The sequence below is a fragment of the Cyclopterus lumpus genome, chromosome 7, assembly GCF_009769545.1.
Source record: "Cyclopterus lumpus isolate fCycLum1 chromosome 7, fCycLum1.pri, whole genome shotgun sequence".
In the NCBI taxonomy this organism is placed as follows: domain Eukaryota; kingdom Metazoa; phylum Chordata; class Actinopteri; order Perciformes; family Cyclopteridae; genus Cyclopterus; species Cyclopterus lumpus.
The window spans coordinates 16,451,536-16,468,332 of NC_046972.1; the positions used below are offsets into that span (position 1 = coordinate 16,451,536).

The 16,797-nt window shown below is 44.1% G+C and overlaps 1 protein-coding gene across 1 annotated transcript in view; it reads left to right on the top strand.

Moving 5' to 3' along the window:
* The first annotated feature begins 3,406 nt into the window (after window positions 1-3,406).
* Window positions 3,407-16,797, top strand: part of itga5 (integrin, alpha 5 (fibronectin receptor, alpha polypeptide)) — a 36,254-nt gene continuing 22,863 nt past the window's right edge. Inside the window, 2 exon segments of the mRNA XM_034536262.1 lie at window positions 3,407-3,849; window positions 12,683-12,813. Of these exon segments, the coding sequence (XP_034392153.1) occupies window positions 3,647-3,849; window positions 12,683-12,813 (334 nt within the window). The 5' untranslated portion in view covers window positions 3,407-3,646.

Genomic DNA, 16,797 nt, shown 5'->3' on the forward strand with positions numbered 1-16,797 from the left:
TAACTAAACCAACTGCAGTTTGCTTCCTGGGGTGTGAACATTGGACAAAGCCAGATATATATATTCTTTTAATTGTATTTTATTTGTTGTCAAAGTTTTTTTTTTCATAGGGAACATTGGATATCTCTTTTTATCAATCCATAAATCAGAACACAGCCAAATAAAATAAAAGAAAAGTTGTATAAATCACTTTATGAATGATATTTGAACAAACAAATGAAACTGGGTTGTTTGGTATATATTGCTGGGTCAGGGTACAAACAAAAATTGTTTTGACACTACAGATGCAGAGAGTGAGCTAATAAGATCAATATTTAACTGGAGCCAGGAAGTGGTTAGCCTAGATTAGCATAAAGACTGAAAGCAGGGTGAAGCTACTGAAGCCATGGCTGAAAAGCAGTTGCATGAGCACACTGAACTCACACCTTCATATCTTGATATAACTGTGAAGATAAGGGCACTAAGTGGCCTTCTGGTTGTGCTATTTATATAGTTGATGGAAAGCATATGCTCAGTTATGAATTAAGAAAGTAAATGTGTATGTGTGCATGTGCCTGTACGTGTATATGCCTGGCCTTGCAGAAGTCCCAATGTGTCAAGTCTATATTTAAAACAGTTGGCCAGCTGTGTAGTCCTGTAAAATGTTCTCTACATGTTTTGCTGCACTTCAGATCTGTTGCCATAGCGGCCAAATGATGATGTCAAAGCAGAGGCATTGGAATAAGACCACACACCCTTTTTCAACGGAAATCACAGTTGGAGGGAGATGGAAACACTGTTCAGTTAGCCAGACCCAATTCTGCGTCACCAAAAGCAGAACAGGCTCTTTTTGGCTTCTTCATACACACAAACACGCTTCACAGAACACACACAATTGTGCACACTGACTTGGAGGTGAAGTTGCTTTTGGATGACACACACACAGACGTGTGAGGGAAGAGACAGAGGGGGCAAAACACTTGAAAGGAATATTTCTCCTATCTCCCAGCAAATCCTGATCCTTTACGATGTCAAAAAGATAAATGTGGGTGGGTAGATAACATTCGAGCTGTCGTTTAATCAGGCAGACGCTGAAGAAGACAATGACTGAGAGCTGATACCATATTATCTATGTCCAAAGGGTTTGCTCGCCCCCTTCAACTGACCTCATACATGAAGTCTGTATGGAAATGACAACGTGGCAGTAGCTTAAGGAGTTACAATGCTGTTATGATGATCCCTAGTGCACACTATTTACTAGTCATGAAACGCACAACTACACGCACACACACACACACACACACACACACACACACACACACACACACACACACACACACCATTAGGCGAATATTTATCTGATGCCAATCTCCTATCCATCCCACATAGGACCAAGCACTGGACGTGGGGTGACAGAGCCTTCCCTATATCTGCCCCCTCCCTCTGGAACTCTCTCCCCAAACTCATCCGAGACTGCACTGATCTTTCCTCATTCAAATCGCAAATCAAAACCCACCTGTTCAGAACTGCTTTTAATGTGTGACTGTTTGTTTTTGTTTTTTATTAGGGTCCGAGCGACTCAGAAAGTCCCTATTTGTTTTACCTGTATTTTAGTTATTCTTATTTATTTATTTTTAGGATGTTATCATTATGTGAAGTGTCTTTGAGTATCATGAAAAGCGCTATATAAATTCGATGCATCATTATTATTATTATCCATCCATCCATCCATCCATTTTCAATACCGCTTATCCTCATTAGGGTCGCGGGGGCGCTGGAGCCTATCCCAGCTGACATAGGGCGAAGGCAGGGGACACCCTGGACAGGCCGCCAGTCCATCGAGGGCAATTATTATTATTATTATTATTATTATCTTACCAACAATGTGTTGGATTTTTCCATTTGAATGCGGTACTCAGGAAGGAGAGCACATTAAGATAAAATACGTTTAAAAATTACTTGACAACCCGGTGCGTCTCATACAGACGCTAAAGGGAGCCTTATGCATCAGTATTATACGTGAGGGGTGTGACACATTGTTGGTATTTGGCACCCCGGGAATAAGAACGGGCTAGTCTGCACTGTCTATATATACGCCCCTGCTAGGATGATCTCCAATGGCTTCAGAATTTCAGAAGTGTGTTGGTGGCAGATTGCACGAACATCTTCTCATCTCAGACTTTGCATTTGATGGTGATTCTGAAAACCAAACCGTGACTTCAGGGGGAAAGTTTTACCTCCAAATAACGCTGATGGCTACATATAATCTGTCTTTCTGTCAACCACGCCTTGAATACTGTTTACAACTCATCCGGAGGACCTAAAAACAGAGTGAGAGACCCCTCAAGGATCAAGGCTTTGAACCATCAAGTGCCCCCAACAGCTGTGAACTGCCCCCCACCACAGACACTTTGGATTTCTCCCATCAGTCCACGGTCAGACTTCACTCCCTGTGTCAGAGAGCTTCAGCCAGTTTATAAATACGAGCAGCTCTTGACGGAGAGTTCATGTTGCTTTACTGCCACACAGCCAAATTTGGCCCCTGTGTTCAATCCCCAAGGCTTTAAGTGAATCAGCTAAACCAACAGTCACTAATTCTACCCAACCAGGATAGGTTTATTAAAGGTCTCATTTCAGTGAGTCGTTGTTTTGTCGCAGCCTTTCCTCGGTCTTGTGTGACTCAGAGGCAGGAATACGACATCTTGCCCCCCCTCACCGAAGTGCACCAGAGGACATCATATGCCCAAATCAGATGTACGCTGCCTGTAATTAGATAGAAATACATGTGGATCACACATTGAGATGCAATGGTGTGTGAGAAAGGTGTAATTAGTGTGGAGTTGTACAAATAAGTCTTTGACATTCGTATATGTGGGTGGTTTATTTGACCAGTGGAGAAGTGGCAGTTCATATATAGTTTCCTCAGGTTTATGGAATCATTGAAGGATCTGGTGCAACAAAAAAAAAAGGACTTTTTTTCTTTTTTTTCCCCTGACTTATCAGTGAAAACCTCAAAAGATAAAGATCCACTAGAGTAGCATGTAAGTCACAGCTCGGCTTCTAAACAGCTGATATGTCGGTTGTTCATGTGGCGTTTTGTTGACCTTCCCATCACCTATCCAACCCTCACCCTAACCCCAACAGTCACACAAGCTCAAGATAACCGTGAGATAAAATCAAAAGGAGGATTTTTTTATTCATTGTCCTTTTTGGTTAATAATCTTGTGTCACAGAGACATTAAAATAAAAGTCTTTGAACTCAAAAGTGACCACATTTACACCGCATTGGTAAACATGACAGTGGACGAGAAATGTCCTCTTCTTTTTTCTTTTTTTTTTTAGGGAATCACAGGCTCCTCCTCTTCCAAACTTTGTCACTGGTGTGGGAACTCCTTGCTCCTCCGTGTCTCGTGAGTAGGTGAGCAGATGAGGCGTGGGCCCGGAGAGAGGAGAAGCAGACTGAGGGGAGCTGACGCCGAGAGGAGCTGACGCCGAGAAGAGCTGACGGAGCATTAATGAGACACTGACGGGTTAGAGTTACAGGGATGCAGTTTTAGCCCTAATCTACAACCATTTTCAAGCTTGATCTGCGGGACTCGAAAGCGCCACAAACTGGGACAATTTCGACATTTAAAACCAATTTGAGAGGATTGATTTATTCTCAAATATGGGCTTGGAACGGTTTCGCGTAAAGACGCCGGGGCTCGCAGCCCTTCTCGCCCGCTGGCTCCTTTGTATCAGCGGGCTATTCCTCTGTGTTTCTGTCTGCGAGGCGTTTAACTTGGACGTGGAGAACCCAGCTGTGTACAGCGGACCTAACGGGAGCTACTTCGGATATGCAGTCGACTTTTATCTGGCCGATTCTGCCAGGTGAGTTCTTTTAAACAGAAGTACTGCTATTTTCCCTTTTTTAATTTTTAAAAAAATAATAATATCATGAAAAAAGTCACACGGGACTTCTTCTCAGCAACGAGCCCCGGTGCAGCCTGAACGTTGTTCATCATTCTATCCTCAAGAAACTCTGTTTCTCACAAATGTGTTGCGCGCGCGGCGTCCAAACTTTCCACGGCGGACAAGATGGTTTGCCAAGAAATGTAAATGTACAACTGCCCTGTTCAAGTTGTAAAATAAGTTTCCAATAGGAAATGTGGGATGGTGTTGTGGCGGCTCTGGCATTGAAGCCATAGACTGTTTTATTTCGGGGTTTTGTGTGTAAACGGTGTTCTGTGGAAGGATCCATGCGCGACGCACAGCGCACACGCCTCCGTGTGCACACAGCCTACTGCAATTTAATATACTCATGAGTGAATTAGCTAGTGTTTTTTTAAAGGACTCCTACATAAAATCATAGATAGTGCTATATATATATATATATATATATATATATATATATATATATATATATATATATATATATATATATATATATATATATATATATATATATATATATATATATATATATATATATATATATAAACATCATGAAAATAGAATGCACTAAACTTTTTTTAAATCTCTCGAATCCTAATCTCATCGCTCTACAAAATGCCATTTTAATTCTGACCTTTTAACCTGCCTCAGCCTTTAAACGCCAGGGAACAAAAGCCTGTTAACTGCAAGCTTTCGCCATCACGTCTTATTGGTCTGAAACGCTGCTGCAGATTGTGATGCTTCCTGGCTCAGTAGGGATGGGATCCCTGTGACACCCAGCATGCTGTGATTGTCTCACATTCTTCCCTTTTGGCATCAGTCATTTTGAGGGATTCATGCACACATGCCTGTGGTTAGGTCTAATAGTAGCATGAGGGAAAAATAATAGTGTGGGACATTTTGACTGTCCGAGGAGCATGTAGGTTTTATATCAACAGGGATGCAGTAAAAAGAAAACTAAACCTGCTTGACATATCTGCATTTGTGTTGATATACAATCAGTACACTTTGGTGTACTGAATCGTCATAATCATTACCAAAAGGTTGTGCAGCCGCAGTCAAGGTTTCACTCAGACATGATCAGACTTCCTGGCGGGGTCTGTGTCTGCGGAGCAGCACCAGCGGTGTCTCGCCCCACTGTTCAACCAGCCTGCATGCTGGGATGTGAGGAACGGCTTTGTGCCGAGTGGGCCGCCAGCAGCAGCTCTGGTTTCCCTGTTTCTCCTCCCCACTTCCCTGGACGGTCAGACCCTCAGCCATGGGGACATCCCCCCACTCTTCCCCTACGCTGTCTCTTTAAAGCCTGCTGCTCTTGGTCTTCATCTCTCTGCCTGGGAAGCAGCGACTTCAAGAGAGCGCTATGATTTAGGACGTGAAGCTTGAATGCATGAACCCCTCTTCTCTCTCCAGCCTCCCCCTCCTTACTTCCTCCTATGCTGATGTCATTCTGCAGCAGGGCTTTTAAATTCATCCATCCCCCCACTGTCTAGCCGCTCTCCCCATCATCTCCACGACTCACTAAGTATGAGACGGAGTAGACGTCATCTTAATGATGACTTCACCTGAACTTTTCTACAGTTGGGATGTCATGCTCATGGAGGAGATGATACAATGCTCCTGCAGAACAGGAATAATGTTAAATGTAGCCTCCTACAACTCAGTGCCCTGTAATTGTCCTGTGGATGATATGTATTCAGAAGTCAAATGTCAAACAAAACAAAGTACGCAAGAGCAGATTTAAGATCATGACTCATCGCTTTATCTGCAAACCACTCGTATCTGCCACTTTTCATTCACAGTTTTCTTAGAAGTGGACGCATATCAGAAGATGTCAGGAGAGTCATGAAATGAGTTTCTGTTATCTCTTGTTTTTGCCATCACATCATCATCGCCCACGCTGACATGGGGGAAGCGGGGGAGTAGCTGGAATCCAGGGGTGAGGTCAGTTCAGGGTTACACAGGGAGTTTCTTCTTGTCAGAAGGAGCTGCTGTTAGCCCGGCTCCGATTTGAACAAAACAAAACTACAGTAAAAAACTTGTGTTCATCACTGGTTGCATTACAGCAGATACATGAGCAAAATGAGACTGATGGCAGATGAAGATAATTCGACCATCCATAAATGCCCCTGACAGGCCTGCGAACACAAAGGCTTACTTTCTCCCAGTTTGATGCTCATCCTTGACAACAAGTTTATATACGCGGCGGGTCTGTCATGTCCTTAGGCCCGGTGTAATAAAATTAAGTTTGGACACTGGCAGACAGCCCACCATGGAACAACGCCTGAGGATAGTCTCTGTGAACTGTGTATGAAGGCTCCTGTCAGATACACAAAGGAGATATGGTCCTATGTCAGTGTGTATATTATTTTCATGAGTGAAGATGGTCAACTCACATGCTTGTACGTCAGTCCTACGCAAACCCGCATCATCATCATCATGGGAAGAACTTCTGGGGACTGACTCTCTCCTCAAATAACGTAATAATCAAACAACAGTAACTGCCTCCTCTTTTACTTTCGTCGGTGCCAGGCAGGGATCTGGGAGTGGATCAAGATAGGAGTCAAAGGGTCAAGGGGCTGCAAATAATAACAGATCTGGTCTGGAGCGTATTAAAGGACGAGACTAGTTCTGGTGCCTGTTGGACTTTTGAGGAAACCTACATTTATAACCACTTCATTTTGCACTGCTCTGAGTGAGATTATAGTGCCATTAAGAAACTATGTCCAATGATGGATGACCTTCTGATGGAGATAGAACTATGTTCCAGTCCCTGTTTGCGTTTCAGTGACGTGTCAGAGATGTGCACTATCTCTCAAATTGTTTGGCCATGACCAACACATGCCGGGGTCAGTCCGTCCATTTAGGTCCCTCTACTCGAGTTTACCCTCTCAAACAGGATTAGAGTTGAACTAATGTTGACATTGGACTGAGGTCTCTTTTGGCCACTAAAGCTGCAATGTTTTCTCACAGTGGTGCCTCTCCATATATGATCACTTTTGTGTGATTGATTTCATTGGTGTCCTGTTCTATGGACTTGTTTTGAAATGAAACCAGTAAGTGTTAGAGCGGCAGGAGCACAGCTTGTATATTTGTGTTGCCAAGCTTTTCTTCATCCAGGTTCTCGTCGTTACATGCAGACAATAGGGCCCTTTGTCTGACGGTAGAAATTGTTTTCTATTTTCCATTTAAGTAATTTTCACTGACTCATTTCTTTCTTAATTTATTGGTCTTCTGAAAAAAGCTAACTTAATTTTCTGTTGTCAAACTTTGTACACACCTATGATAATCAGGCCAGTTGGTTGAGAGCATTCGTGTCTGCTAAGGTCAGTTGGGACAGACTTAGCTTGGCTACTCTGCAGTCTGTCTCAAACATAAAGTGCCTGTTTAGCGTTGACTGGTCTGTAGGTAAAGGGGGGTTTAAATAATGAGCCTGTGTGTGTTTCACTGGAAAAAGATGTCAGTGTGGAGGGTGATGATGTGTTTAAAGGGCCCGTGGACCTTGCTGTCACGTCTGCTACATTGAGTTGGGAATGCCCGGAGGACGTCATGTCTACTTTGGAATGGAGTTAGCCGTTGGTCAGGGTCGTCCTGACTCATACTTTGCTAGATTTAATCTCTGACTGCAAGGGGGGCCTGGTTTATTTTAACACCAGACCACTAAATGACTCATCAATGGGGACTTGATAAATACTATCCTTAATATAGCCATAAGACGTCATAGTCTGCTTGTGACAATATGAAAATTCCACTGGCTGGAATTCAAATTAGCATCTCATTTTTGGAATGGAAATGTGACGTAACCTCTGGCCATTACGGTCTCTGGATGTGAATTTTGTATGTATGCATGTGGGGGTGCACAGACAAAGTGTTTCAACAGCTGCGTCACCCCCCCCCCCCCCTCCCCTCCCCATCATCACGTTTAATACAACAGCCTCTCTATCTTGAGGTGAGAGGACTGGACCCCCTGACGTGGGCATTGTGCAGAGGTGTGAACCACCAGTAGTTAAAGGATTTTAGAGCGCCTGGACTGTGAAAAGGGGAGGGAGGGTTTGCATTTAGGGGTGGGAAAACAGTATGGTATGAGAAAATGTGGTTTGCTCGACCACAAGTCATTTTGCTGTTTTTTAAGAGTGGTTTCAAATTTCTCACTTGCCGCACGTAATAATTTTTTTGTTGTTGTTGCATGGTTTGTGGTTTATATAGAGCAGCTGCTGGTTTTCACACATAAACTGTAAATGCACCCATCAGGATGGTATAATACAGACACAGAGTGACTGCTGCCTGCTGAAATGTGGGAAGTAAAAGCAGCAATCGCTAAATCAGCTTGGTGTGGACTTTGCTGATTCCGTTACCAGGCTAGTGACTTCTTCACAGCTGCAGAATATCGTAAAATTAAGGTCTAAACCATAACATTGCCATTTCTCCTGTGTGACAATTTTTTTGTGCATACCAGGGAAATGGTTTTGCGGTGATAGCGGAATCAGATCCTCGACCGACTTGACTGTTCATCTGATCAATACTGGTCGGTGCGGGGTCAGATCTCAATGGAGTGTGGGAATGTCTATAGGTTGTCATTAAAGACTGGCTCCAGGCCTGTAAGCAACATACATATCCTTTATCTGGTTCTCACTGTACCATATGACCGTTATGACAAGTAAAGTGGCTTCAGCACAGCACAGTAGACTCTCTGTAGTCAGCACACGCCATCCCAGCAGGCACTGCTACTCTCATCATCGTTTGTGTGTGATGTGGTCTGTGTGTGTGTGTGTGTGTGTGTGTGTGTGTATAGACGCTCGTCCATATGGCAGACATAAGGACTCAAACAGCTTCTGTCTGGCCTTGGTTCTGAGTGCACGTGAGGATATTCGCGTGGCTCCATAAGGTCTAGAATAAGTCATCACACATTACTTGTCCTTCTCATTTCTGTCACTCAGCTGATCTCACTCAAGTGCCCACGCGTACTTTGAAAAAGTCAATATTGCTGCAAGATGACATCATGCACTTATTCATTAATTTTAACTGTCTACTCTCATTGATCCAGGTATCATTACATTATGTGGGTGAAGGGATTCCTTAGAGATGTTTGTTGTATTCTGCCTCCGCTTCTCCACCTAGGGAGCGAGAGCAGTGAAGGTCAAGAGCTGCCTCTGCCTCTGGCTCAGATCAGGTCACTGCATCTGAGATTATCTACTGATATGCAGCCACCTCAGCGTTTATGCACTTGTTGATAGCTCTGTGGTTTGAAGGACACAACTCCTTTGTCTGTGCCACAGCGTTCGTTGAGCCGTGTTTATGACTGCAGGTGCTGGCTGCAGCCGGCACTGGCAGGCTTTAACATATGCGATTTGTCCTCCACCTCTTTCTAGCTTAAAGCGGTCATCATGGTGTTCAAATGACATCAGCTTTTGCAGCTGGGTGGGAGACAATTAAATATGGAATGGGGCTGATGGGGTGGGGGGGTAACTGAGGAATTTGCCCTCTGACAACCTCCTTCTGTAACCTCATCATAAACTGTATTAGCCATGGCCATGCACAAAAGTGTCACATCAGCAAGTTCCAGCACTTTGCATCACCTCTAATCTCTCAACCCCACATAAAATAGTGGTTACAGTCTGGCAATTGTGGTGTGGGGAGTGATTTCTTTATAGAATGCCCTCTGATTACTTGAGCTTCAAATGAGATAAACCCAGTTCTCAGTCACAGTGAAGCTGTTGTTTACGAATTCCTTACTTGCAACCCAAATCCCTTACAGTAGTTTAATTAATGCTTCATTAGTGGCTGCTGTATGGCAGCTGGTGGGGTAGACTCTACTAGATATGATGAAGCTGCCAATGCTTTACATCCTCCTACTCCCCCACTAGGGCATTGCTCAAGTCGCTCTCTGGTGAAATGGTTTAAATATTCGTCAATAGAAACATGAAACTGACAAATGAGCATGTGAAGAATGGTTTAATTATCCAGTAGACAAAACATCCTGAGCTTTGTCAGCTGTGATCCCAATCAGACTTGTGAGGGTGCAGCTTTTAATCCCTCCGAGAAGTGAACAGCCTTTTGTCTCCCAGCTATTCTCGAACCACTGGGCTGAGGCACCCTGTTGGCCCTTAGAGCGCCATCTAGTGGTCCACGTAGCTGCTGCAAAATTGTTAGATTTAATTAAGAAAATGCTTCTCTTTTTTTTCAAATAAAAATGCGTAGTTTTAATGACCAGTTACGTTTGAACCTCACCACAACAATTATGACACGTCATCGGGTAGAGACAAAACTGTTAGCCAGCCAAATTCCTTGGGATGCAGTGAAATGTATTGTTTTTTTAAACTACAAAGTAATGTGGCAGTAAAAATTCCAAAGCGTGTGATGAGGAAGTTTGACCCTGAATACACTCAAAATGGATTCCTGATAGCCAGAAGTGATGGATGACGGTAAGCTGAATATTGATTTGGGTGATTACAGCTGACAGTGGCAGAACACCAATTTACAGCCTGCAGTTTCTTTTTTCATTTATTTGCGATGGGGGTCCTCAGAAGAATCAGAAGTAGGCTTCAAGTTACACCTTGGCAGAGACTCACTTTCGCCACAGTGGTTTGGACACAAACCCACGAGTCTGCCCTTCAGCTGAACAGCTGAGGATTGCAAGCCCTCCTTCCAATTGCACATATTTGCATACCCATACCAAGAGTCGATCATACACTCCGCCTCCTTTCACAAAGGAATTTGTAATGCAGCACTCAGCCGACTGCAGTTACAGCTTCATTAAATGCTAATGATACTCAACTCTACCTTTTTGAGCACACAGCTAGCAGATAAGGTGTAGGGCGGAGAAACACTAGTTTTAGTTCTAGACTGATCCTCAGCAGATAAAGACCCATTAAATGCTAATTCCTCCTCATTTAGTGCTTTTAGATTGTTATCAATCTGGGGTTGTGTGTCCGCACATCTGCGTGTATCTGTGTATGGTATTGAAAACTCTCTCCAACCGCCAACTGGCTGATTAAAGCATGATCTGCTTGTTATGTTATTTCCTGTATTTTTTTCCCCCTTTGAAAAGCTCCCACAGCCAACTATGGCTGGACTGCGTTCAGATCTGATTCAACAAAGAAGATGCTGCTGCTTCCAGTTTCCTTGGCATTGTTAGTGTATACATGTTCCTCCAGTTGTGTTGCTTATTGCATACATGTGCTTGCATTCAGATTATTTGGAAAAGGTTTTTTTCCATAGAAACATAAATTGGTTTCTGTTCTTCTGTCTCCTTCGAAACCTGTACGGCCGTGTTGTTCAGCACAGGTAATCCTTCCTCCAGTAAAGTGTGTGTGTGTGTGTGTGTGTGTGTGGTCTGCCTGTGGTAAATATGTACTCACTGCTTGCATATCTAGGTGCGAGAGGGAGATCCTCAGCTGTCGCAATGTGATCATTTTTAGATTATTGCACATGCGCTACTTGGATATTTCTGGGTCTGTTTATGTGGTCAGTCTTGTTTGTTTTTATTTCTCTCTTTCAACACAAACCAGCAGTTTCTGCTCCATTTGGAATTGGCATTGCACTGTATCTTCTCTTTGGAGGTATTAAGACTATAGTATTGGTGTGATATTAAACCCATACGCTCTGCTCTGTGACCTTCCCTTTGTTCTACACACAATAATGTGTTTTCAAAACCACAGATGATGAAATGATTTGAAAGCTTTGTCCTGACCACCAACGCACTCTGTCTGGCTCCCTCCTGTTAGATTTATTTTCCATAAGCCATCCCATAACTTTCATGCGTTTTGTCATCTGAGGAAATAGATGGGTTCAGTGGGATTAATTATCGTGGATTACAATGCCTTGGAATATTGCATGCTTTAACTGCTGTTTTGACTCATGCTGGCTCCCCCGTCTTCCTCTGAACTCTGCTGAGTCCCCTTCGGGCAAGAACGCCAAGTTTAACTAAAATGTAAACGTTCATGCACTGTTGGATGATCTGGGGCAGGAAAGGGTGTGCTCTTCCTGTTTTGGAGCCCCGAGACACGGTCTGGTCTCAGTGGTCCCTTGCCTCCTTTACCCACATCAATGCCAGTGACTATGTCTGTGATGCTGGTCGGGTCAAGTGGGTCCAGAGTGAGCTAATGGCTAAATCATCCACTTAAGACACATTATCTAGTGGGGGATATTGTGTCCAACTTTACCATGCCCAAGTCTCTGTTTTCCCCATTACCGTACCATCCCTCACGTTTCTTCTTCTCTTTCATCTTTAAAGACTCACCTGTCACCTCACTGATTCGTTCTCTGTATGTTGAAGTGGTCGGCTGCCCTTCTTGTAGTTGTACAGTGTCGCTCCCAGGACATGGAAGTTTAGTGGCACAGCTGAAGAAACAAGAGCATGACTCCACTTAGCCTGTCTGCCTTTCTGTTTTCCGATTGAACCTGTCCCACGGGGACACTTGTGTGACCATGTGAGTGCTTCTCATGACTGCACGAGTGGAGTGAATATGTCTGTGAGCATCACATGTGCACATGACATAGCAGCAGTTCCACCTGGTTGTATGGGGATTATGTAAAAGAGTGCTGCAACCTGTTAAAATGTCTTCCTTGTGAGTCAGAATACTGCTTGCTAAGCGGTTAAATGCATTCATGCATCATGTTCAAAGCTGTCGAGGCGGAGGTCTGGAATGCCACTTTTAATTGAGGCCAGGTTAAGAGCTACAAACCTTAGCACAGGTTTGGTAAAGAAATGCGGGTTTGGTCAAATTGTAAATTGACAGCAAGTTGTGTATCTCTTTCTGTCATTCTTTTGCAGTGCGAGTGTGGTGATCGGAGCTCCAAAAGCCAACACCAAGCAGGCTCAGGTTACAGAGGGAGGATCTGTCTTCTACTGCCCATGGAGCCTCAGCCAAGCAGATTGTCACACCATCGACTTTGATACTGAAGGTAAGCATGAGTATAGAGCTGTTTGGAAGGTCTGTTCTAATTTTCATGTTTTTTTTTTATTGCACTCCGATTGCATGCGACTACCTGGTTTGAGAAACTGGATGTGGTGTTTAAATTATCTCAAAACAGCAGAGATTTACTGATTCTCTGTTCGCTTTTGATGCCATCAGAGCATTTCCTCTCTGCTCCTGTTGTCAGCAAACGAGTCAGGATCAGGCGTCAGCGTTCCACTCCACTGAGCTATTGTCAGTTACTTTGGGCTTTTGGACACAGGGTGAACCTTTTTTTTCCCGTTCCCTCTTTGGGGATGAACAGGATAATGGGGTGTTGAAGAGGCTTTTGAAGGATACTCTTTCCTTCACCTAGGTCGTATTTGTGTTGCCTTGCACCTGGAGCTATAAGGGAGATAAGCAACCAATAAACAAATAGTTCTCACAAAGAAATGTCCTGTTTGTATGACAGGTGAAGCAGATATCGCCGGTGGCTCCACTTGAGTCAGAATTAGGTGAAGTGGTTTGAGAGAACACAAGGACATTCAAGAGGTGGTCTAATGAATGGATTCATGTTTCAGTATGTTGTCAGGCCTCCCATCAGCCTGTTCTGCACTATAGAGCCATAGGAAGGTGAGGAAAGGGACAACCAAAGCAAAATGACTGCTAGCTTTTAGATTGAACATACCCTAAAAAACACACACACACACACACACATGGTTTGAGTGACAGTTACTGCGGTGCTTTTGGCTTCTTTCCTGAGAAATCAAAGCTTAGCATTGTGGGTCAACTTACATTCACTGTACATAATGCACAATAGGGAGAAATATTCCACAGTGTTTCACCAGCCTAGTTTAACAATATTCTTTTATTGGACACACCACTGCTCGGTACCCTTTGCTCCACTATCTTTGCACGTTTTTTCTTGACATCACTCACTGGCTGGAGGCCCCCCAAAAAAAGCAGCAAGGCCTCACAGTGAAGTTTCGTCACCCGGCTGTCAGTGTCCTTCATATTTTCTAAGGGCCTTTTGAAGCAGCTGATCAGAGCGCCAAAGTCGGTTCCAACATCTGGATCACAGCAGAACCACCATACAGTCGAGGAACAATCAAATCATGGATGCTGCAAATGGAAGCTGTTGCATGGATGGCATTTACTGCTGCAATTAATTGACTGTAGCCGTGACTGTTTTCTCTGACAATTCTGATTAGTAAATATGAAAGCAATACAAAAAGATTGCTTAGAATCTTTCTTATGAAGTCTCAGTGAAGTGGAAGGTAAAGCATCTTTTGTATCAGCGTTTGTACTACAGAATATAATTTAGTTGTATACAATTACAAGAGAGATTTATATAAAATTCTTTGCTTGGAATGTAACGAAGCTACAGAGGACTGTGTCTCCACACACACCGTGTTGCTAAAAGTTGTAGATTGGTTGATGCCCTGGTGCTAGCTTACATTAGCACACTTCATATATTGTTTTTCAGGGAAAAAAGATTTTGTTCGAAAAATATATATTCTTTGCATTTATTGTCAAATCGGTGCACTATATTACCGCGGATGTGATCTAAAAAGAGTTAAACAAACCATTTGTCCTTTTCATTTGACTTTCTCCACTACGAATGCTATTGTAAAGGAGTGCTATCTTTCACGAGCGTATATGGTGTCATAGGTCTCACTGTCTCTCGGTGTGTTTGAGCTCTGACCCACAGGCCATAGACCCTCTTAATTAGCCTAACTAATTGGGTCAAAGTGGCCAGAGGCCCCCTCCCATACACTTCCTCCTCCATTGAGATAAGAGCCCGTTTATGGATCTGGGAGGAGCGAAGGGGAGCCAGGGCAGTAGAGAGGGTGTGAGAAGGGCACATACAGGATGGGAGGAAGGGAGGGAGGGGAAGAAAGCCAGAGGGGAAGAAGGAAAGAGGGAGAAACCAGAGCCTTGTTCCTCAGTTCTGTCCCCCTCTGTTCCCCTGCTGTCGGTACTCCCACAGGGGCAGCTGATGTGATGAGTGAATTTGGCCATTTGTCTTCAACCCCACTGACACACACACACACACACACACACACACACGCACACACATACACACATACACACACACGCAGAGGCTCTAACTCCACTAATGGCTGTCGTCTCACACACGGTTCAAAGGCGAGAGTGAGTCCATGGACGCACTCCAGACCCCCACACTCCTCTGCCGGTCCCGGGAGAGACTGGGCCCGGCACCATGTCACATCAGCGCTCACCATTCTAACCGGCCTCCCAGGGGGACCTCGGTCAGATGGCATGTTGTTGGAGCCTGTCTCTGGCTTCCACTCTATCTCCACCCTGAATTTCCTCCGACTCTCGCAGACAACAAACAGAACCTTTCATCACCCATTCTGGTGACACAGAACTAATGCTGCAAACAATGCTAGACCATGTGAGCTTATTAAGGCATTATGTGCCTCCCTTTCTTTTACATCCCTCTCTATTAACTTCAACAACTCAGTGTTGGCTCCAACTCCGACTGCCAGGAACCTCGGTGTGACACTCGAAAGTCAACTCTCCCTGACTGCCAACATTACCGCAATAACACGCTCCTGTAGGTACATGCTGTACAACATCAGGAGAATACGACCTCTTCTCACTCAGAAGGCGGCACAGGTCCTGGTCCAGGCTCTGGTCATCTCACGGCTAGACTACTGTATACCATTCGACCTCTACAGCTCATCCAGAATGCAGCTGCTCAACTGGTCTTCAACCTCCCGAAATGTACCCACGCTACTCCGCTCCTCCGCGACCTTCACTGGTTACCGGTGGCCGCCCGCATCCGCTTCAAAACATTGGTACTTGCGTACCGTGCTGCGAACAGATCGGGTCCGGTCTACATCCAGGACATGGTCAAACCGTACACCCCACCTCGTTCACTTCGCTCGGCTTCTGCCAATCGGCTTGTAGCTCCTTCACTTCGAGCTAAACACTCAACAAAGTCACGACTGTTTGCTGTGCTGGCTCCTCATTGGTGGAACGAGCTCCCCATTGACATCAGGACAGCAGAAAGTCTCTACATCTTCCGTCGCAAACTAAAAACACATCTTTTTCGACTATACCTTGAATAGGGAAGGTAGCGCCGTAGTAGCACTTTAGTAGCACTTAAATGGCTCTTACTGATAGCACTTTGTAGTTTAACGTTATTGAAGAAATTGTACTTGCTTGATTCTTGTTGTTCTGAGTTTGGACTCATGGTTTAATGCACTTATTGTAAGTCGCTTTGGATAAAAGCGTCAGCTAAATGACATGTAATGTAATGTACATGGATAGATAACTGATCACAGTTATGAATTACAAGGGGATTTTCTGCTGCTGCCACTGGTTGCCTTGGTAACATGACTCAACCTAACAGTCACTCACTGCCTACTATGGACTACAGACTCAACATGTGTACGATCTTTCAACATAAGTTTGGTATCTTTTTGATGGATTTCATTTTGACGGCGACCACAGCTCATACCGTTCCCTGGTGGCTTTGCATTGGCCTTGTCCAAACAAAGACCCCTTAGTTATGACAATATTAAAGTGTATGCTTTAAGAAAAAGTAGCATGCAGATTAGTTAAAGCAACATGCTTACAAGGAGCCGTTTGAAGTGCTGGTCATGTTATTAACTGTATGGCTGAAGCACTTCTTCTTTTCACACATGGGGGCAGAGCTCACTGCTGTAGGCTCGAGATGAATAATGTTCGCAGGAAACCCTGAAGTTGGAGACTAGGCAGAAATACAGATGGGTTATTAAAAAAACTATAATCTCTGCATATTGCTTATTAAAAAAAACTATAATCTCTCTGCTTATTGTCTTGGGTGAGGGGTAGCAGCACTTACTGCAAACAAAGGAGAGAGAAAAGGCCGTACAGGTATGGAGTCTGGGGCGAGATAGTGTCAAGAAAAAATAAGAAGAAGTTGGAGATAATATTGAAAATGAAAATAGAGAAAGTGGGAGAGAAGTGTGTGCCAAAACAG